The sequence below is a fragment of the Bidens hawaiensis genome, unplaced genomic scaffold, assembly GCF_021521415.1.
Source record: "Bidens hawaiensis isolate Kalapana, Puna unplaced genomic scaffold, B.hawaiensis_p1.1 tig00024027_1, whole genome shotgun sequence".
NCBI classification, from domain to species: domain Eukaryota; kingdom Viridiplantae; phylum Streptophyta; class Magnoliopsida; order Asterales; family Asteraceae; genus Bidens; species Bidens hawaiensis.
This window is the reverse complement of record NW_027493788.1, coordinates 258,221-280,942: the sequence shown is the minus strand read 5'-3', so window position 1 is coordinate 280,942 and position 22,722 is coordinate 258,221. Positions and strand designations below refer to the sequence as shown.

The 22,722-nt window shown below is 34.5% G+C and overlaps 2 protein-coding genes and 1 pseudogene across 3 annotated transcripts; 1 reads left to right on the top strand and 2 right to left on the bottom strand.

The window, feature by feature from the left end:
* Positions 1 to 324: 324 nt before the first annotated feature.
* LOC143568623 (serine/threonine-protein kinase PCRK1-like) lies at positions 325 to 2,018 on the bottom strand. Its single transcript, XM_077054733.1, has 4 exons — positions 1,576 to 2,018; positions 1,212 to 1,472; positions 1,003 to 1,125; positions 325 to 911 (listed from the first exon to the last, which is right to left on the bottom strand). The coding sequence occupies exons 1-4, from the start codon at positions 1,999 to 2,001 to the stop codon at positions 378 to 380; spliced, it is 1,344 nt and encodes a 447-aa protein (XP_076910848.1). The 5' UTR covers positions 2,002 to 2,018; the 3' UTR covers positions 325 to 377.
* A 12,027-nt stretch (positions 2,019 to 14,045) lies between these two features.
* On the top strand, positions 14,046 to 16,466 carry LOC143568618 (uncharacterized; annotated as a pseudogene). The gene is made up of 2 exons (XR_013141599.1): positions 14,046 to 14,904; positions 16,172 to 16,466. The product of XR_013141599.1 is annotated as an uncharacterized LOC143568618 (transcript).
* Positions 16,467 to 19,253: 2,787 nt separating this feature from the next.
* LOC143568617 (uncharacterized) lies at positions 19,254 to 21,006 on the bottom strand. The gene is made up of 2 exons (XM_077054730.1): positions 20,925 to 21,006; positions 19,254 to 19,756 (listed from the first exon to the last, which is right to left on the bottom strand). The coding sequence occupies exons 1-2, from the start codon at positions 21,004 to 21,006 to the stop codon at positions 19,254 to 19,256; spliced, it is 585 nt and encodes a 194-aa protein (XP_076910845.1).
* Positions 21,007 to 22,722: the final 1,716 nt, after the last annotated feature.

The window sequence follows — 22,722 nt, the reverse complement described above, 5'->3', positions numbered from 1 at the left end:
AAGTAGTAGTAGTAGTTTTCTACTTCAACATTTGGTAAATGGTCGTTTGATTAGAGATACCAATATTTTTAGTTTTTAGAAATTGTGATTTATTATTACCTACATAATAAGTGTGTGAATAATAAAATCTTTTGTTTAAATATGTGATTCAAAAAATAATATAAGGCTTATTTATTTTGATTTCCCTAGCTCCTCCTAACCATTGTTCCACTGCAAGCAATTGTTCTTGTGTAACTTGTTAGTTTGCTAAATATCTAACAAAACATGATAACATTGTAGTATTGCATGAAAGTAACAATAATAACGTTATATCTTATTCGGTTACATTCATAAGTAGTTCGTTTTCGTGATCATACGCTTACACAACACACTCGAATTTAATTAGTTTGCACGAGCTTAGGATTCCCAGTCAAACAAACCAACCACTTGTTCTCTCCAATGACAGGATCAACGAGCCTTCTCTTCAACCCCTCCCTCATCGACTTCTCACAACCGCCATCATTTGGTGTCGAGGCGGTCTTGAATGGCGGCAATGGTGTTTCCGGACTCGCCATATCAGCTTCCACAATCTGGTTCACCATATCCAACACTTGGCTCATTCTCGGCCTCATTCTTGGTTGTTTAAGCAAGCACTTGTTAGCCACCGCAGCTAGCTTTTGTGCAGATTTTAGAGAATAGTTTCCCTCGAGCCGAGGGTCTAAAATTTGTTGAAATTTTCTTAAGTCACTAGAGATGTGCGGTCTAACCCAATCCAATAGCTTTTGCTCGTGCTTGGGCCGGTTGAGATCCAACGGCTTCCTACCTGTTATAAGTTCATATAGAAACACTCCATAACTCCAAACATCGCTCTTGTATGTGAGGCGTCCGGTTTGGATGTATTCTGGTGCTGCATATCCAACTGTTCCAATTACCTGTTCGGATCAAGAAACATAATACATGGTTACAAGAATGTCGGTATAATGATATAATGATCACATTAAAAAAATTAACCAGTAAACGTACGGCTGTTGAGACATGGCTTAGACCGTCTGACGGGCCAAGCCTAGCCAATCCAAAATCTGAAAGCTTCGCGTTCCAGTTCTCGTCTAACAAAATGTTTGAAGATTTGAAATCTCTAAAGATTATCTGGATCAACATAACACAATGTTTTAACCAATAAATCCCATAATTAAAAAAGTCAAAGTAGTTTGACTTTGTTTTCATAAGGGTACCTGAAATTCCATTTCTTCATGGAGGTAAGCTAAACCTCGAGCAGCATCTTGTGCGATTCTCAGCCGTGTTGACCATGGAACAGGTGTTCGAACCCTGCTAGACAAATGATCTTGCATACTCCGGTTTGGCATATATTCATACACGAGAAGACGTTGGATCCCTCGTTCATCATCTTCAGCACAATATCCCACCAGTTTGACCAGGTTCGGGTGGTCAACGAACCCGAGAACATTCACTTCTGTAATCCATTCTTTATGACCCTAAGAAACATCCAAAATTGGAACATTATGATCATTTGTAAATAAACACACAACTTAGTCCGACACAAACATATAGTTTAAGGTTGTTAACTAACTAACTAACCTGCAGCCCTCTTCTGCCAAGTTGTTTGATAGCAACATCTATCTTTTTGCTTGAACCATCTGCGGTTCTAAGAACCGCACGATACACACATCCAAAACCACCTTCTCCAATCACGAGGGCGCGGCTAAAGTTTCTTGTGGCTGATTTTAGCTCAGCAAAGGTAAACTCTCTTAAATTATTATTATTACTGTTACTATTACGACTCCGTCTTTGACTCAAACTTGCGAAAGAAGTCCTGGCTGAGGACTCGGTGCTAACATCCGAGTTGTCATGTGAAGTAAACTCAGAGCTCGATTTCTTTTGATCGTCTTGACCGTTGGATATGCAAGGAGAAGAATGGGCCGGGGTTGACTTTGCGGTCCTCGTGTCGTTGTTTCTTTCCCCATGGGAGGATGAAGAGAAGGAGAAGCATCTCATGGCCTTCATTGCCTGAAAAATAACCATTGGTTTAGCATGATTCAGTAGCCATAAATAATAAAATTTCAAACATATGTGACCATAGATAGCAGTTTAGGCACATTACTAATGTATAGTTTGTTCGGGTTATCATTTATTTACAATATATATTATGATATTTTAATCATAAAACGAAACAATAATTAACTCACTAGAGCACATGTTTAATGTTTAATATCCTCTTCATATTTGACTTTTGAATGTTCATGGCTTCCATCTCACAGAAGCTTTTAGTTGTCAATGAATCATGCCAATAAAAGTATGGATATTTATTTGAACAATCCAACAACTTGATTATTTATACTATTTTATTTAACATATACCCAGCATAATATATTCACAAGAGCAAAGTGCATTATTTTTAAATGTGCTTGGCTTCAATAAAATTTATATCTACACGTACAAGAAGAGATATAAAGACAAAATCATATATTTTGATTTTTACAAAATTAATATTACAAGTTATTAGAGAAAAATTAAGTTATATATTAAACGAAATATCCAAAAAAAAACAAAACAAAACAAAAACTTAACTTTTTTTTATAGTTGATTTCAAATCCCCTAGGAGCAACTTTGGTAAATTCGCTCTTTTGAACAAGCGAATCGCTTACTTTCACAACTAGTTTTAAGAAACCATTTTTGTTCTTACTAAACCACCTATTAATGCAAAAAAAAAAAAAAAAAAACCCGAAAAAACACGCTTTATTTTCGAAATATATGTGTGTGTATATTGATAATATTTATTCATTATAAATTATTTAAATGACAACGATAACATACTAGAGCACATGTTCATCAGTATTCTCTTCAAATTGGCTTTTGAAATTTTCATGGTTTCCATCTTACGAAGCTTGGTTGTCAATGAGTCATGCCATTAAAAGCATGAACTTTATCTTTTAAAATACTTTTGACGAGTTAAAGCATATTACATTTCATATTAACCAATAAATAAATAAATAAAAATAACAACTTCGTAGAAGTTCAGATTAATATATGAGAACGTATGATATCGAAATCAAAACTTTGTCACATCAAATATATTGTAAGATCACACAGAACAACTTTAGTTAAACCATAAATTAAGATCAATAAATCAACAAAACCTAATTAAAACGATGAACACAAATTTATATACAATAATTTTCTAGGAGAGGTTGGAGTTTTCTCAATTGACTATTATTTATATATATACTCACAGGGGTCGGTTAGGAATATTTACACAATAATAGTTCTAAAAAAAGGTTTCACGGGTGACAACCAACCCCATACCACAAGAGTAGGTCCGCCCTTGGTTGTAGACGGCATAATCAACAATTAACAAAGGGTTAAACTCATAGTAATCAATAAAAACAGAAGGGGATTAAGAAAAGAATGAAATACCATATGCTGAGCTATGTGACTCGTCAATTAAATCGAAGAACTACAAGGCTCCAAGCACGCGCATATTGTCGAAAAGCTGATTAAAATGAGAGAGTTAATAAGAAGATGGAATGCATAAAAATGGAAACGTGACAGCTGGAATTTAGCTCACCAAACTTATGTAAGTTACAAAAGAGGATGATGAGTTTATATATGGAGTTATGGAGATGAGGTTTAGTGGGGAAGGAAGGAGGGAAAGTCTTTGAAAGCGAGATTAAAATTAAACACAAAGTGACAAATGTTAGGGGTGCTTGGTGCTACTTATAACAATTTGTTTTATTTTGTTTAATAAATTTATAATAATCGTATTAACAAAGACATATATATAGGTCCTTTTCAAGTACGGATGTAGATAGATCGGAGTACGAATTAGTATTACTTGTGGGATAGGGGAATGATATGGTACTCTACTACTACCCGAATAGGTATTACTCAAACTCATCTATGATTTATCTATAATTTACCTTTAAAGAAACCGAATATATTAATATAAGGTTTGGATCAGATATAAATGATTTTTATTGTGAAAATTGTATAAATAACTAGATTAATTATGTTAATACTGGAGTAATTGTTATTACACTATAACCTTTGAACTAGAGTAATTAATATTACACTATATTATTTTTATAACATAATCACTCTAATTCAAAATTTAATTACTTTAGCTATTTTTATGTTTAGTATGTTAATTTTATTTATATCGAATCCCACCTCTATTAATATATAACATATAGCATGTTAAGATTGTCAGAAAGTTCAAATTATTAAAAGTATGGAATTTGTTGAAATTTGGTTCGCTGTTTGATATTTTTTAAATCGTTTTATGGTGTGTGTATAAGATCAACGTTTGGGTAATGGGAAATCTAATATTAATTCTTTAATCACATAATATCATAAAATGGACATACTAGACACCGTAAACCCAACGGGTAATGAGTAGGTTCTTCACAAGCCGGGTCAAACCAGTCGAGCTCGAGCTCAACTCAAATATTAAATCAAGTTAAATCCGAACCAGTTCAACTCGTTTCGGTTATAAATAAAACTACCTCAGCTCGGTTTAGATCGGTTAGAATTTTAGAATTCAGCGTAAAGACAAAATTTTTATGGAGAGTTGAGGATACAAAATATTTTAAAATGGAAGTCAGTACAAGTAATCCAACCTTAGCTCAGCTAGTATATAAACGGAGTCAATTTCAAGCAAATTTCTGCCCACAAGCTATTTGGACAATTCTAATAGCATATATTGAATGGGAAAATGACATCTCAGGCTTTTGGGTGTGGTTGCGTGAAATAATCATGTATGAAATTTAGATTACCAAAACTTAGTATTATGTCCGCGCTAATTCTCATTTTTATGTTTACAATTTACATGTTGATCGTGTTTCTAAGTTCTTAAGTTAAAATAGGTGTAATAGATGCTACTTTAAGCATTATACATATTTAGAAGATCACTACTTTGCCAATGGCATTTTGACCTAATAATATTGGGTCGTCAGGTGTTTATCCTTATTAAATTGGTATCCATTCGAGTCTCATAAATTAGATCTTAGTTAAATCGTTTCATAGAGATACTAAAATAGTAATAATATGACGAAGAGAATATGTAGCTGTTCACAATAAACACTTTAAACCTTTTAGCTGTTTAAACTTTAATCAAAGTTGCTTATTTTCAAAATAAAAAATATAAAAATAATTTAATTTGCAAGCCTTTTAATTCAACCATATGTTGTATTATTGCCTGAAAAAGAACTGATGTTGTGTTTTCTACTTTTCTTTTCTTTTTTAAATTAACTTTATGAAAGTAATATAAATTTTTTTCCATAATTATATATCTTTTTTAGCAGTTTAACTTTTTTGTTAACTTGGTATCAAGTCACAACATTTTTAAATATGGAACAAACAAAAGTATTTAACTATTGATTAATTTTTTGTTACAATTAGATATGTTAGACGTGAGTTTACACGAGTTGAGTTGGACATAACTTTCTCGAGTTTAGTTTCTTTAATTAAAAAAATTCAGACGAAGCTCTTAAGTAATTGTATAAGTTTGATCTCTATTCATTTTGTTGGTTATAATTATATATAAGATAATATATGTTATTTTTATAGCTATATAAGAATATTCATGTTCGCAAGGATAATCAAGTTTGATATAGCAAATGATTCGACTTGTTTGTGCTTAAAATCAATGCTAAGATAGATTCATGCTTGTTGTTACAACAAAGAATGGACCACGGATGGTTTAGACGACCTGGGATTTTGATAGCTTAAACGGTTCCTGCTAAGATGTACAGCCATTAGCTCACTGCAAGTTGGCAGTTGGGGTCTCATGCAATCAATATTTGGGCTTAGAATAAGTTAATATGTTTTTTAAAGGAGATAAACAAGAGAGAAGGGTATAAGTGTAAGTATTGAAGCTGTAGAAACATGAAATGAATCTGACCTGATCCATGACGATGTTCCCGGGTCTTCGAGATGAACGAACCACGTCTTGATCTTCTTCTCCGGTTGCCTGAGACCTGCAATGGCTTTTCGGGGGTGTGGAGGTGACTGCTAAGAAATCTCGAGGATCTCTTGTTTACAGACACAAAAATGGTTATGGTGGTGGCTCTTATTGAGCATGACCAACCCTTAATAAGGAGGTGGAGACCTCCTTATATAGGGAGCCTCATGGCCACCATCATGGTACCCTAATGGGCCTAGCCCAGTTAGGGTTACCTCCACAAAACCCCCTCAGCCCAATGATATTGTATTAGTCCATATAATAAAGTAAGCCCAAACATAATACATTAAGGTCGTGAGCCGGGTTTAGTACCATACCTCTACAGAAGCGAGTATGAATGAATACCTATAGGGCCTAAGTCCTTCTTTTATAGTGGAGTGTTTCTGTTCAAGTTGAGATGTAAAGCCAGCTCAATCCCTTGAACGGGAAATTAAAGCTTAGTAGCTTATCTACTCTTTCTGGGTTGCAGGGTTTGACCCTTTTCTATGAAAGGGTTAACACTACTTTCTTGAGGCTTGTATCACAGTTATGTATATAAGTTGGTCACTCCTTTTTCAGAGAAAAAGAGTTGGCATTTCTGATAAGTATTGTTCACGTCATATCATGAAGCTTCTAAGCATCCAACCGTTTAACAACCAAAGCTCATTAGGTAATCCGCTTACTCGCTTTGGATCTGTAATCGGGCTATCCCCGTCATCAACGCTTATGTTGTCAATATTCATTTGCGTGTCCCAAGCAATCTTCAGATATTTCAATGTCAATTTTGCCCTTTAATTAACACCATATATATCATCAATATATATACAACATACATAATAATAAAAACAGTAAAGAGTAACTATTACATCATATCCCTTGTTTAGTAACTATTAAATTACATACTTAATTGTTTGTAACATATAAAGATACATATAGTAATTTAGACAGTTAAAACTAATTAATTCCACATCAATAATTAATTTTCAATTGAGCGTTTTTATGTTAACAATCAATATTTTACAATATGTATTCATTAAATAATTGTACACTTGTAGGAGACTTTATGCACCTGTCCTTTGATGGGCACCTCATGTTGAAATTTAGCACCTCCCACAAGCAACGCGTCTAAACATGTAGCACCCACGTTTGGGTTTTTAAATGATTGATCATGGGGACATCAACCATAAAGATTTTTGGCTGACTTAACTCTTTAGATTCCAAGTGTCTATTGTTTTAACATGTAAGCAAATAGTCAAGCCTAAATACCAATATTGTTGACTTCATATATATTTAATGGTGACATATCGAGTTTAAGAGTTTGGCTCTTTTTTCAGATTACTTGTGTGTTGTGATATGATTCGAGTTATTGTCTTAAATCAATAATCTACTTGATTTATGACGGTTGGTTGGTTGGTTTACATTAGATGTTTGGATACAGTGTTTGATTGATACCTTTTTATATCCAAGTCAGGTTACATTTAGATGTATAGATTAGGTTTTACAATGGCTTCTTCTCATTGTGGCTTTAAAAATATTATTTGAGTTTGTCTACAACTAGGAAATGGTATTTTGTTGATCAGTTGTTAATGTTAGTAATGGAAAAACATGATAATATGATAAACCTATAATTATAGGCGTGCATGTTACCACATGAAGGTTAGTAACCGCATCAGAGAAGGTCGTAGATGACATGATTGTCAACTTGGTCGAGTTCCCCTTTGGGTGTATAGTTAAGGATGGGGTTAGAATTCTTGAGAGAAACCCTGTTTTAGGAGAGAGAGAGAGAGAGAGAGAGAGAGAGAGAGGAGACACATGAATTTTTTATGTGTGTGAGATTAGGTTATGATATTAGCATATTCTCTATATATGCACCCAAGAAGAAACTCTTTATTAGCTAGTAAGGGTAATTTGACTTATTAACAATTACCAAGCTAATATATAATAAGGTATAATTAATTATTTTGATCTATTATAATATAAATGATTATAATGGTCACATATAAATATATATAATTATATATTTAATCATACAATCTTTCGTTTGGCTGAGTAATCATTTATTATAAGTAATTAGATAAGCATGAATAGGAGTTAAAACTCATTTTAGCTTTAAACTCAAACTGGAGCAGAGAAATACAATCATTGAATTAAATATCAGGCCAAGACCTCCACTAATCATAATGCAGTCCTTATTTAAAACCTAAGTATTTATGATTAAAATTTTCAAGTAAGCCCTTCAGAATGTTTGATTTGTATTATAATTTGTCTATATATCATTACGCATGCATAATAACATATTAAGAGATGTACAAAATCAAAATTGAAGAAAATTAATTATTAGTCATTCATAGTACGATATGCAATTATACATGGTCATTAGTAATCTCGTCTTAATTATTAAACGCTTACATAAGACTTATGGGTGATAGACTTTTAGTTTCCTCATTTCGCTCATAAATGAATAATTGATTTCATAACGAAATTTTAATTGCAGCACCTTGATGTGCTAAAAGTAGTTACATAATTTATTATCTAAAATAAGATAATCTAGACACTAAGTAATAATTTTAAATTCTCAAACTTAACTAAAACTACTAACCGGCAAGTGTCCTTAATGTGCCTACCTCAAGATTAGTGGAAGAAACTAAAACAAACTTGTCCTTATATAGATGGCATTCTTTTGACAAGTATTACATAAGTCAAAACATTACTCATGCATACTTTGATATGATAGATCTCAGAGATATCCTTACGTGATAGATATCATAACATTCTGAGATAGATCCAAAGGGACGTTAGTTTTGTTCTATAAGTTTTACCTTAAATAGGTCCTTACGCATGCAACAAACAATATTGTTCTCCTTTAGAGGATAATAAGATCAATGATATTATTTTCTTGCGCTTCATTAAGTAGAAGCCTTATGTAGGTTCAAATCTATACTTGTTCAGATATTACTCAAAATTGCAACAGACTAGATATGTCTAGATTAATGTGAAGCATCTTAAAAAGTATTAAAATATCTTTAAAGGAAACGAAAGACTATAATTTAAAGAAAAAAGAGAGAATTCAAACTGGTTGATTACTCTAAATTTTGGTATAGTCAAAGATAACAAAATGTAATTTTCAAGATATATTCTTATGTCAGCAGATAAATCTATATGATGGAGGAGTAATAATGAGCTGATAAAAACAAACTAAGTTATAATGGCATAATATGTTGATTAATCACAATGTAATTAGCAATAAATGTTGAAAATTATCAGTGGACTCATAAGTTTATTAACTCCATATAAATTATATATTGAAGACTTACTATGATAAAGTCAGCTACCATATTTTCTCAAATAGTAACAGTTCAAGAGATGCTGCATTAAAATTTTCAATATGAAATTAATTATTTGTATATGAACGAAATGAGGAAACTAAATTTTCAATATGAAATTAATTTTTTGTATATGAACGAAATGAGGAAACTAAATTTTCATATCGAATACATTCATGATATGCGTAAGGATTCGATAACTAAAAGTCTACCACCCATAAGTCTTATGTAAGCGCTTAATAATTAAAGGGGATTGCTAATGACCATATATAATTGCATATCGTACTATGAATGACTAATTATTAATTTTCCTCAGTTTTGATTTTGTACGTCTCTTAATATGTTCTGCATGCATAATGGCATATAGATAAATTATTATACAAGTCAAATGTTCTTAAGGGCTTACTTGAAAATTTTGAACATAACTGCTTAGGTTTTAAATAAGGACTAAAGTATAATTAATGGGGGTCTTGAGCTGATGTTCAATTCAATGACTGTATTTCTCTGCTCCAGTTTAAGTTTAAAGCTAAAATGAGTGTTAACTCCTGATCAAGCTTATCTAATACTTATAATAAATGATTATTCGGTCAAATGGGAGAATGTAAGAATAAATATATTTTTTATATGTCCATCATTTTCATTTATATGATAATAGATCAAATTAATTAATTATACCTTATTATATATTAGTTTGGTAATTGTTGATGAGTTATATTACCCTTACTAGCTAATAAAGGGTTTCCCCTTGTGTGTGTATATAGAGAGAATAAATTAACATCATAACTAATCAAAAACACACATGCAATTTTGTCTGCCTCCTCTCTCCTAAACCGGGTTCCTCACAAGGACCCTAACACAATCCTTAATTATATATCCTAAAGGGGAACTCGGCCATGCTGATAATGATGTTGTTTCAATTCAAACTGATGACAGTGGTGGCGGTAGTGATTGATTTGTTGTCACCAAAGATAATGGTGGTAGTACACTTGGAGAATACACAACATGTATTGGTTATTTTTGGTGTCATCAGGCAATCGAGATTTACTTGTAGACCAAATGAGAAACCTCGGTATACATTGGTACAAGTTATGAGGTGTGGGGTATATACTTACATAAGGTTATGCGACTTCGATACTAAGGATCTCTATGGCTTTGATACCATGAAAGGGCTCCAAGGTGCACCGCCCCTTAGTAGGTCAGGCGCAGCGCCCTATCAAAACCAAGTGGTTGCCAAAAAGGTACTTCATTAGAACAACATTAGATCTAAGAAAAATAATAATAATAATAAATACAAAAAATATTGATATAAAGCAGCTAGTTGTTTCTCCTTGGGTAGCAACTTCATCACTATTGTTTGATAGCAAACTAAAGGGCCGACGATAACTTTGAAGCTTGTTAGTAATTTATAAGTTTGATAGTTAACGACATTGAAGTTCAGCAGTGACATAAAAGGTCTGTATCGGCTTTTGGACCTTCTGTCACACCCCAACCTAATGCGGAAATGCCGGGGCGTGAGCATGATTGCTCATAGCTCGAGGTAACTATCATGCAAAAATATGGTGACAATATCTAATAATTGATTTTATTTCAAATAACCAAAATATCCAAAAATAGCAATTCACTCAACAAGAATCCATAACAATAAAAGAACTAATCCATAATTTAAATTAAAATAAAATAGTTCTTGATAAGTCCTATGGTCTCATCTAGCAATCCAAAACTCCAAGTCTTCAATTCATACGATAACTTGCATATACGTAGAAAATACAATAGGTTTATCAACAAATATGTTGAGTGAGCAAGTCATTAGGTTTTGCAATAATATGTAATATGAAAAGATAGCAAAACGTAGATAAAGTGGTAAATAAACCAAACAAATGAGCAAATAAAGTGTCAAGCGAACCATTGCCAAGCGAATCGGGCGCCGGTTGAAACTAGACGATCGTATGATCATACTATAATGAGAATATGGTGGACCTCTCCGAATGCGTAAATTAAACATGTATTCAAATAGCAATTATGTCTAGCAATTCACACACAATACAACGTTTGCTAATGATTAAGATATATATGATACAAATACTTTAAGTACGTATACGCCCTCAAAACGTTTGAAAACAGTTGATAAAAAGGGGAATGATCAAACTCACCTTAAGTATTAAGCGAGTTAATATGATTTTAAAAATAAACGAAGAATCTTCCGATTGACGCGCCGAACGAAGATAATCAACAGAACCTGAAACTTAACGGTATGAAAGTATAAGTAAAAGCGAAACTATTTCCGCTGGAATCAATCCAAACGGGTAAGTATAACTCGAGTTATGTCGATTTTAATGTTTAAACGAGTCGAGTCTGACCAGAATCCGAACTTTGAGTCGGGAGTCGGGTTTTGGTCAGACCCCTTAAAATTTAATTACTAGAAGAAAAGTCTTCTGGACCGAACATTGAATCCGACCAGAAGTATGAGAAAACATGAAGTCAAAGTTGTTGACTGTTTTACCCTTCATCGGTTTTAAAGCAATTGACCAGTCAATACCCTTAAATCTCAGAAATTGATTGAAGTTTATCGACTAGCAGATGTTTATGAACAAAAACTCAGTTTACAACTTACCCGAAATGTGCACGAATGATGAGATATATCGAGTCAATGGTCGTTAAGCATGCAAAGTCAACCGTTTAATGAACGGTTCTTCAACGAAACACTCAAAAACCGAGAGAAACGAGAGTGGCAGAGAGTATGGACGGCTGGAGGATGAAGATTAGGGTTTGTGTAAAGATTTGTGGTAGGGGTTTATGACTTGTTTATATAGAAAAGGCTAAACAAACTAATTAGAGGCTTTTTGGCCCGTTTAAGCAAGAATCACGTTTTAATGAAAAGATCACTGAATATTTTCATAAAGATTGAGTCTTGATTGATAAGGAATGAATTATAAAGTACATTTCAGTTACTAGACGGTTTCTTGGTCCTTACTTCTTGCTAATATGCCTAAAATACACGATTTCATGCCTTAAACGAGTTTACGAACCAAGAATAAACGATCTGATCTGCACAGCCACCCCACGGCGCCGCACGGCTGGCCGCGCAAGCGCTCCGGCGTTCAAGGTTGAGCAGGTTTCAAAAATGGCATATATGGTCCTCCTAGTTTGTATTCTTGATAAATATTGAAACTTGTTTTATAAGGATTAAAGAATAATAAGTAGTTAGAACATGGAGGGCTAAAAGTGAACATAAGGAAACTTAATAACTCATAATGCAAGGTTTTATAAAATATTAAGATCCGAATAACGTTCCAATAATGACAACCGAATACGATAAAAACCCGAAATGTTACACCTTCTGTAGCTTTATTTGGTACGAAAATACAATTTTTGATACTGATTGTAAGTGTTGCAATTACACCATAACTATCATAACCGTGCCTGTAAATTGTTACGTTTCACCCCAACATTTGTTTCGATTTAGCACCTACATAATAAAATCACTTGGTTAAATTTTTAACACGGAAATCGAATTTCATACTTTGAATATACCGAAAACAAATTTTCTTTCTTTGCAAAGAAACTTTTGGTATCGGTATTATTCGATAAATGATTTTTGTGATATGTGATGTCCAAAACTCCTACAACATGCACTTAGATCAAGTGCTATACTAGGCGGATTTTCTTTGGGGCAAAGTGGGCTGCGACCCCACCACATTTCTCAGCAATGTAGTTTTTTCGGAAAAATAAAAAAAAATGTAGTATTAAGTCTGGTCCAGCCAAGTTATTTGAGTCTGGCCCATCCATATTATTTGTGTCAGAGCCAGCCTTGAATTTAAAAAAAAAATAAAGTTTGTGTAAAGCCAAAGAACGAATAAACGTAAAAATAAAGAAAGACTAAGAAATAAAACTCCACAAGACCAAGCCCAAAACCGAGCCAAAATAAAGTTAAAAAAATAAATAAATAAGCATTAAGCCCAAAATGCAACCCAACCATCTAGTCGGTGTTAGAACACAACAACAAGCAGAGTTTCTGTTATGCACTGGGTACTGTGTGACTTACTGACTTGTTAGGTTCGGCGTAAAAGTCAAAACAGAAGCTGAGAAGCAAACAGGTGAATCGGTGAAATCATTTGGGTGTGAAATCTATTAATCGATTGATTGGGCATTGTGGTTGTCCACTGAGGCTTGAGGTTCGGAAATGGCTCGTATATTGTGAAATCGATTAATTGAAATAGTCAGTGTAAGCAAGTAGAGACTAGGTTCGACAATTCGCATTTCACCGTTTTGTATTTCTTCCAATTTGGTAGGTTAGGGCTTGGAATTATTGTTTGACCTAACCCGAACCGGATTGCCGACCTGAAACTTAGAAGAATGAAGAAAAAAAGTTGGGTTTTGTAACTTTCAACCCATCCATACTAGATATTCAAGATCTGTAACCGGGCGTTATAACAAGATATTTTTAACTAGTTATTCAAGTGAACAACAAATAGGTGGGTCCGTATATTTAATTTTACAAAAATATATAATGTTTGTTGGTGTTACTTGTTAGGGGTGAAAAGTGGTATGATAATACGTAATTTAGAAGTATGTAACCATCGTAAAAAGTATTTTCTAACTAAATACACCATCATGTACAATGGTTTATATTTATTTTTATAATTATAAATAAATCGTAACTGTAAAAGGTTAAATTACAGGGACAACTACAGACAATTACAAAACATAAAGGACTCATTTCAAAACTTACATTCTTCTCACATTTAAACAAACAACGCTCTTAAAACCCTAACACTCATATTCTCTCACCACCCCCAAATCACCAAACACGAAACCCTAACCGTAACAATGTCGATGTCAAAGGGCTCAAAGATGCTCCAATTCATCAACTACCGGATGCGCATCACAATCCAAGACGGCCGCCAGCTAGTCGGCAAGTTCATGGCCTTCGACCGCCACATGAACCTCGTCATCGGCGACTGCGAAGAGTTCCGTAAGCTCCCACCGCCCAAAGGCTCCAAAAACAACGAAGAACGCGAAGACCGCCGCACTCTCGGCCTCGTCTTATTACGTGGCGAAGAAGTTATCTCCATGACTGTTGAAGGCCCACCGCCGCCGGATGAAAACCGGGCTAAAGCCGTTGGAGCCGGTTCTTTAGCCGGTCCGGGTGTCGGCCGTGCTGCCGGCCGTGGGATTCCGACCGCGCCATTGGTTCAGGCGCAACCCGGTTTAGCCGGACCGGTGAGGGGAATCGGTGGACCGGCGCCCGGGATGATGCAGCCGCAGATTTCTAGACCGCCGATGAGTTATCCTCAACCGCCTGTTATTCGGCCGGGGCAAATGCAGTTTCCTGGACAAGGTGGACCGCCTCCGCCTCAGATGTCGCGTGGACTGCCTCCGCAGATGCCGGTTCAGTTTGCGCAGCGGCCGCCTGGGCAGTTTCCGGTTCCGCCTCCCGGGCAGTATGGGCAACGGCCTATGGTTCCGCCCCCGCAGATGATGAGGGGTCCGCCACCGCCTGGGGGAGTGAGGCCTGGGTTGCCCGGTCCGCCACCGCCTGTTCGTCCTGGAATGCCTCCCCCTGGTGCGCAGATTCAGGGGTTTGGACCGCCTCGCCCGGGCATGCCGCCTCCACCAAATAATCAGCAACAGTAGTAGAAGTGATTGGTATGCATATCTTTTATGTTGTGCTCATTTTGCTTGGACTTGCTTAAATGTTTTTATCTTGTACTCAATTATGTTTACTAGTATAGAACAGTAACAATCTGAAAGGCAGAAATAACATTTTGTTCGGATAATTTGGACAATTTTTAAGTTGACCAAGTTTAGGCATGATTTGCTGACAGTAGTTGTTATAGTGTGAGCAAATTTTTGCATACCTTTTGCCCGCACTTTTTATAAAGTTGATTATATTGCAGAAACAAATGTATCTTTTATCCTTTTTGCCCTTTTAAGTCCATGCGTGCACAATTCAATCATATTATTAAAAATCAACTATGATGAAGTGTGGTATAAGACTATAATCAAGTAGAGATGAAAGCTATATTAGATTTTGTTAAAAGGAATTACATATCCCTCCATATACTTATCTAGAAGCAATACTGAAGCTTCATTTGGACAATTATATTTCATTGTTCTTATGTGTCATTCACTTATTCAAACTTCATTTTGCCTGCATTTCTTAATCAAATGATTTAACAAATGTATCTTTAGGCTTTTTTGCCCTTTTAAGTTACACATGCGCAATTCAATCATTTTATTTACAACCAACTCTCATGAAGTAGGGTGTATTCAATACACATGAGAGCTATATATGCCCTTGTTAGTTAAAAGAAATTGTTACTTATCCTACATATACTTATCTAGAAGCATTACAGAAGCTTTTTATAAGTGTTTATAGTTCACATTCACCTACAAGCTACATCGACTATAGACAATTGCTTAGTGAGTTAGTGGTCAATAATTGCATTATGGTTGTTCACTTGTTCATTTGTGTTATTTATACATTGATTTTACTGCCGATGCATGATCAACATTGCTAGATGTTTGTTTAAGATTCTTTCTTGATTTATAAATTGCTGGGTATAAACAGGGCAAGTTTGCTGATCTTAAAACTGCCTTTTAAGAAACAACTAGCAATAACTATGCGTTTAACCCCCCTTGAAGACACCGCCCGATGCAAGCTGTGTTTTTTACTTGATCACATTGGTTAGTATGGTATTGGTGGGGTCCTGTGAGTTTTCTGGTTATAGGTCCTCACAGTTAAAAAACATGGCCTTCATTGATCAGTGTCAATAGTTCAACTTTTGTAGAAATAGTACTTTTGTAACTGCTATTACTGTTAAAGTTTTCATGGCATAAATTTGAAACATATTGACCTCATCTGCTTCTAAAGTTCTAATAATGTGATTTCTTTTATGTTTGCACTTTGCAGGTGGTTTTTCATTTAGGCAGCAAGATAAACAAAGTCTCCACCTTGAATTTGCTATGTCGGTAGTAAAGAGCCTACAGTCTTTGTTATGTTGGATTGTTGGATTAGCACATGTTAAATATCATTCTGCACGAGAGTTTAAACCTGAGTTTAACTGCTCAATCATGGTTAGCTTTAATGGTAGTTTCTGATCTGTCGTGTAATTTCTCTCTTTCTTTCAAATATCTTTTGATCGGTTTTCTGAGTGTTGAATATTTTGGCTATTTGAACTAAGTTGAGAATTATATCAAAAGTGGATTGAAAATACTCTAATACGATGGGGACAAACTTAGTTCTAAAAAGTGACCATAGTTGAGAAATGTTAAGAAGGAAAATTGGATTTTAGTAATCCAAATTATCACCCAATGAAAAATAATATCCGTACTTGCAATGTGACTTAGGACACTTCTAGCATTTAACCAAACTTTCACCTTTATTGTTCTCAGTCTAACGAAGATGCAACCTTTTTTAGCTCCTAACTCCTTCAAACACAATTGCAACTTTTTTATTTGGATAAAAATCAGTAAAAAAAGGTTACTTCGCCCTTGTCTACAAAAGTGAAATTGTGAGTATTGTTGGTAGTTTTGCAAGTATGGGTTATTATAAGCCAATTCTAATTTGCCATGTTGAAATAATTAAAGCTTGGCTACTTTGTAATCTCGGTAAAACCTGTGTCTCATAATATGAAATGAAATGAGTAGTCATTGGTTCTTACCTGTTTTACCGTGCCACCAAGTTTTTGAATTTTTTTTAAGTAGACATGACTGCTAACCATGCATCATTGAAAGAGGAGACCTAACGAGCTAAAGAAGTAGGGATGGTAATAGGTCGGTTATAAATCGGTGTGGATAGCCATTATAAAACCAGGCGATGGGTACTTGTCACTCATTGCTTGTTGGGTTTATTGGATTTTTTATGTGTTTGGGTATACTTGTTTGTGATAATAACGTGCTTGTGGTGTTATATGGTTAAAAGTTGGAGAAATTTGCGAGTAATCATTCTATACACTACATATTCATGATGTTATAAGTTATTTATTTATATTTTATATCTATCTACTTCGGTTTTAATTGATTTCTAAGTAAGGGTCTACAAGCATCTGACTTGTTTCTGAAGTACAAACATGCTAGCGAAAGGAGAATATGTAAGAATGCCATCAAATTGTGAGGAATACTTGTTGGAATGAGTTGGCCATTTTAAGTGTCACCATTCTCTAGCTAATTTGTTAAGGCACAGAAACACATCATTAAATTCACTTTTCATTTTCCCGCAGATTATGAAAACCTACTTCTATGAGGTGCTATTAGTTGTGTTCTAACATTTTGATAACCGTCGATACAGTTGTATAATGCCCACTCATTCATCTTAGGATTGATCTTGTAAAAAGCTTGCACAACTGTCATCGATAAAAAATATTATTGATTTTATGAATTTGTGGTGATCTATGCATCCACCAATTTACAAAATGTGTCCGTGTATTAATTAAATAAGAATAATCATAAGCCACCTACGCGGCATATATGATGCTTATTTGATTAAGTACCACACATTTATGGATTTGTGGTGAAAATGCAATGTTGCAAAAGTCGTTAGACGGACCCTAGGCGGCCAACTGAGGAGTTGGGTGTACTCGGAGTACTCGGAAATGATGAATATAAAGAATATTAATTTTTGGATATTAAATATATGTCAAATATCATAAGTATGCTAATATTTATAACAAAATAAGTTAATATCGATATACATAAGGGAATATATATTTTTAAACATGAAATTATTCTAAAGTTTGCTAATCATTAACTAAAAAAAGTGATTTTTTATAATATTATAAAACTATGAATTATGTTTTCTTTTTGAAGTCAAAATCGGTCCAAATTAACTGACTAGATATGATTCTGGCTAGGATTAAACACATTTGATCAATTCTCAGTAACTAGGCGGAGTTGAAGAAACTCTCCTCGGTGCCATCCCTTGTAGCGAGTACCCGGGGAGTACTCGGCCTTGGAGACTTACTTTTACAACATTGCCCCTAGGTGAAATACATCATTACATACGCGATGCTTACTCAAGTATGATTTGAATGTATTAGCAAAACTTAGGCTTTATTGGTGATATACAACAAAGAGGTGATACATGAGAGATGTTCCTCTACTGAAAGAGATTTAATCCTTTCAGGTGATGTGTGAATAGTAGTTGATTTAATCCTTTCCGGCGATGTGTGAATAGTAGTTGACTTGACACTCAACACTTCAATCACTTAACTCTCAACTATCAATGATCAATTTTTGGCACGTTATACCACTCCCCAATATAATTAGTTTTATTATTTTTTAAAATTACCCGTTTTTTTTCTCGTTACTCGAAACCTGTCTTAAACTTGTCTCAAAGAACCGACTTGAAATACAAATACTCAACTACAGTTATACCAAATAACAAACAAACGTATTCAATGAAATCTTACTCATAGCAAAAGTATTGGTAGGTTCTAGGGAGGATGAGATGAAGACAAACTTTTCCTCTATACTAGGACATACATAACTCAGAAATTCTGATTGAAATATATAAACAGGATATATAAAGATAACCTTTGGCAGAGATCACCAGTAGCATGATCGCATCGTATGGCATACTTGCAATGTATATATTATATGGATTGGCAACCAAATGGGGTTTCAACCCAGCCCGAGCTGTAGGGTTGTAACCGGTTTGAGAACCCCTCTGTTGTAACCTGGTTTCAAACCCGAACAGATTTCGAACCAAACTGATAAACCGGTTTCAACCAAAATTTGGGCTAAAAACCAATGTTGACCGTGTTTGACCAAACTGGTTTGGCCCCAAACACAATTTGTGCGCACGAAAACCTGTTGTGACAATTTACATCATTACATAATATGGGCCATTTAAGAGGATCAAGTTGGATACTGGTATTATACTGTTTAATACCACATAATATATTTCACTACATCCGAAACTCAAAAGTTTAACATAAACATAACAAACTAAAGCAACAAAGCCATTTCATGATGTTCATAAACTCAACAAATTTTCAAGATTTTATCATACCAACCAGATCTTCAAGTGTAAGATTCAAAGTATCCGAATTTCCCTTCTTAACTTCCTCACCACGAGCCGCCAAGATATCCTCAATGCTACATTTATCACCGAACATCCCCAAGTGATCGGCAATCAGGTGGTGGTTATTACAACCACCACACCGAGCCACCACCACACCCTTCTCATAACATTCCCTAGAAATCGTCTTTACTGATCTCGTGTCACAGACTTTGCAGGTGAACAGCATGGCAAGATCATGTCTAGGTGATACCTTCAATCCAGATTTAGCAGTAAATGCAAACTCATTGTTGTCATTGATTGCAGGGTGATTCATAGTCACCGTGTTCTCAACTGAGTTTGAACTTGAAGCTTCGTGTTTAATGGCTGTTTCCGCAGTCATATTGCTGGTTTTTGAAAGTGTTCGAGATTGTGTCTTCTGGAATTGTTCGCCATGAAGGAACGAATTAAGTGAAGGAAGGATGTATTGTGATGAATCTGAGTAATATTACATGAGACATGATAATTCAACAAAATTAGTATCTTACAATCAATAAATAGTATATTAAAAAACCATTGAAACAACCTAAACCGAATCGGTTCGTCCTGATTAGAGTGAACTGCTTCGTATACGCTTTGCAGTTTGGGAAACTGGGTTTCACAGTTTAGAACCCGCCGCCAAACCCAACCAACATAAACATTTAAAAAATAGAAGAAAAATGTATTTTTTTAATCTATATAAATTCATGAAATAAGATGGCTTTTCTACAATCTACATTAATCAAACAATTATAACAAGAATAAATATTTTAAATTACAATATATAGATATATTATAGGGGAGTTTCAATGGGAAACCACAAACAAGTGAGGAACCGAGGAACCCATGTTTTACATGAAAAAAAAAATCATTTTTACACGTAAAAATCTCATCTTTACATAATGTTTTTCAGAGTTTTTGCATATAATAAACAAATGTAAAAGCCATTTTTTATCAAAAAAATAAAAATATTAAAAAAAAATAAAAAACAGATAATTTTCTTCTTCTTTTTCTTTTTTTACAAAAATGAGTTTTTTATTAGATCGCTTTCTGCTTGTGTTTACACGCAAAAGCTTTGAAAAACATTACGCAAAAAATGGATTTTTATATAAAAATAAGTTTTTTACATGTAAAACTTATGGTTTCCGGTTCTCCACTTTTTTTTTGTGGTTCCCCAACGAACCTCGCACTTATTACATTAATCAATCTTGTGTTTTTTCAGCTTTTTTTTCCTAATAACTTTTAACACTCAAAACTAAAAAGTTTGATACATTTTCAAGCTTACCATTTCACTAAACTTTCAGACATATGATTCCACGTTTAAAAAAAAACCCGACTTTTACCGAACCATTCTGACCATATTTACTGGTCCAGCCTTCCCGGCCTGTTCGGTTTAGTTCTTCCATTTTAAAAAAACCACAAACCGGACCGTAAAAACCCCAGACAACTACAATTACAACCTAGAATTCAAGAATTGCAATAACATAATATCCCCAATCCAGCAAATACGAAACAATTATTGCACAATCAAGTCTTCAAATTTCTACAGGAGGAAACGAAACTGAAACAAGCTGTATGTGCTAGCTAGGGTTTCAAAGTTGGTTGATAATGATAATAAGAGACTGACCATTACGGAGGGAGATGTTGGGTTGCCTGGTGGTGTTTGCGAAGAGAGAAAACAATCGTCTCTGCATCCTCCACGCCGCCATCAAATGCCAATGCCTCGCTCTCCAATGCTCCAATTTAAGTCAAGGGGTAACCAACCTATAGTTTCAGGACCAAGTTAAAAACTTATTAACAACCTCTTTTAAAAGTAATAAGGTTTTACAAAAGTTCCATAAGTTATACTTTTATAACTTATTAACCTAATAAAAAGTTATAAGGAGGTAAAATAAGGAATTCCAGACACCGTCTTAGACACATTCGTTATTAAACTTTAGTAAAATAAATAATATAAAATAAAATTGGTATGTAATGTAGCAATTTATTTCAAAAACTGTAAGTAACTAGAGAGATATGGACCTGGATCCAGATACAAACACCAGTTGCGAGAAACATACAATTAGTTGGAAGGAAGGCCCACATGCGTGCACTCTTAATAGACCAACCAAAGATGTCGTGTGGGGACCACAAAGGGGACCAAGAAGATATCCCAATAACGACCTCTGATTCAATACTGATTCTCGTGCCGGAGGGAGATTATAGCCCCCCCTCATGTAACATAACATACTCGGATTCAAGGTTTTCAAATCCACCTAATCCTATGGGGGGATGCTGATCTAGACTCCGGTTTAGTTTTATGTTTCTTCATTGACATTTTGTGTAATTATTTATAGTAGTAGTTACAATCCTATATACCTAACGAAGTCAACTAAGTTTTTTAATATTAGAGTAGATAATAAAATCAATGTCTTTTTGCATAGAGTTAAGTGTCATTTTAGTAACTGTGATTTGTTCAAATACGCAACTTCAGTACCGTTTTTGAATTTATTGCAAATGGCTACTTTACGTTTCTAAAACTTGCCATTTTTGTACCTTTTTCTAATCCTGTCTATTTTTGTCCCTTAAATCAGGGGTAAGCTGATAATTTTCATTGTTTTATTTATTTCTTCGTTTCTTTTAAACCATTCACCCTTTATATAACTTATAAAAAAATAAAAATAAATAAATAAAACTTCACTCCGTCCCGCCACGTCTCTCCGCCGGAAAGCCCAACACAACCCCAACTCAAAACCCTAGTCCTCTTCCAATACCACCACGACAAATTCGCCAACCTATTCCAAAACGTCGTCGCTTCACCCTCCGTCCTCTTAACCGCTAGCCACAGCTTGAACCATTTGCCGGACCCACCCACCGCTGACTCAATCTCCACTAATTTCTTCTCAATTTTATCATTGGCTAACGATCTCTTCCAAAACAGGTTCGATTTTGAATCATATCTCATCAAATTGAACAATCGAGCAATCAAGCATTCAGCAATTGAACAATCAATCTTCACAAGTATGGCTGAATTATGGATTGTTTAAAATGATTTCCAAACAATGAGTTACAAGCTTTTTCAACGGCGCAGACAAGAACCATCATCACGGAAACCTGCAACTCTAAGGTTCCGCCACGAAATTATGTCACCACCATCTAAATCGGACGAAATCAAGTTGCTGATTGCTTTCCGTGTTGCTGGCTGAAGACGGTGGTGTTGGATAGTGGCCGACAGTGATAACGTTATAAAGTGTATAAGGTCGCCGGAAAATTTGAGCGGTGGTTAGATTCTTGGTCGGGAAGAAGACATAAAAGAAGACTTAAAATAAAGTTTTAGTAAGTTTTGCACAAAGATCCTTCAACTTTATATGTATCTAAAACTATTATTTACAAGTTGGTCCTTGAATTTTCTTTAACTTATTAATATATAATAAATTAAGGAAATT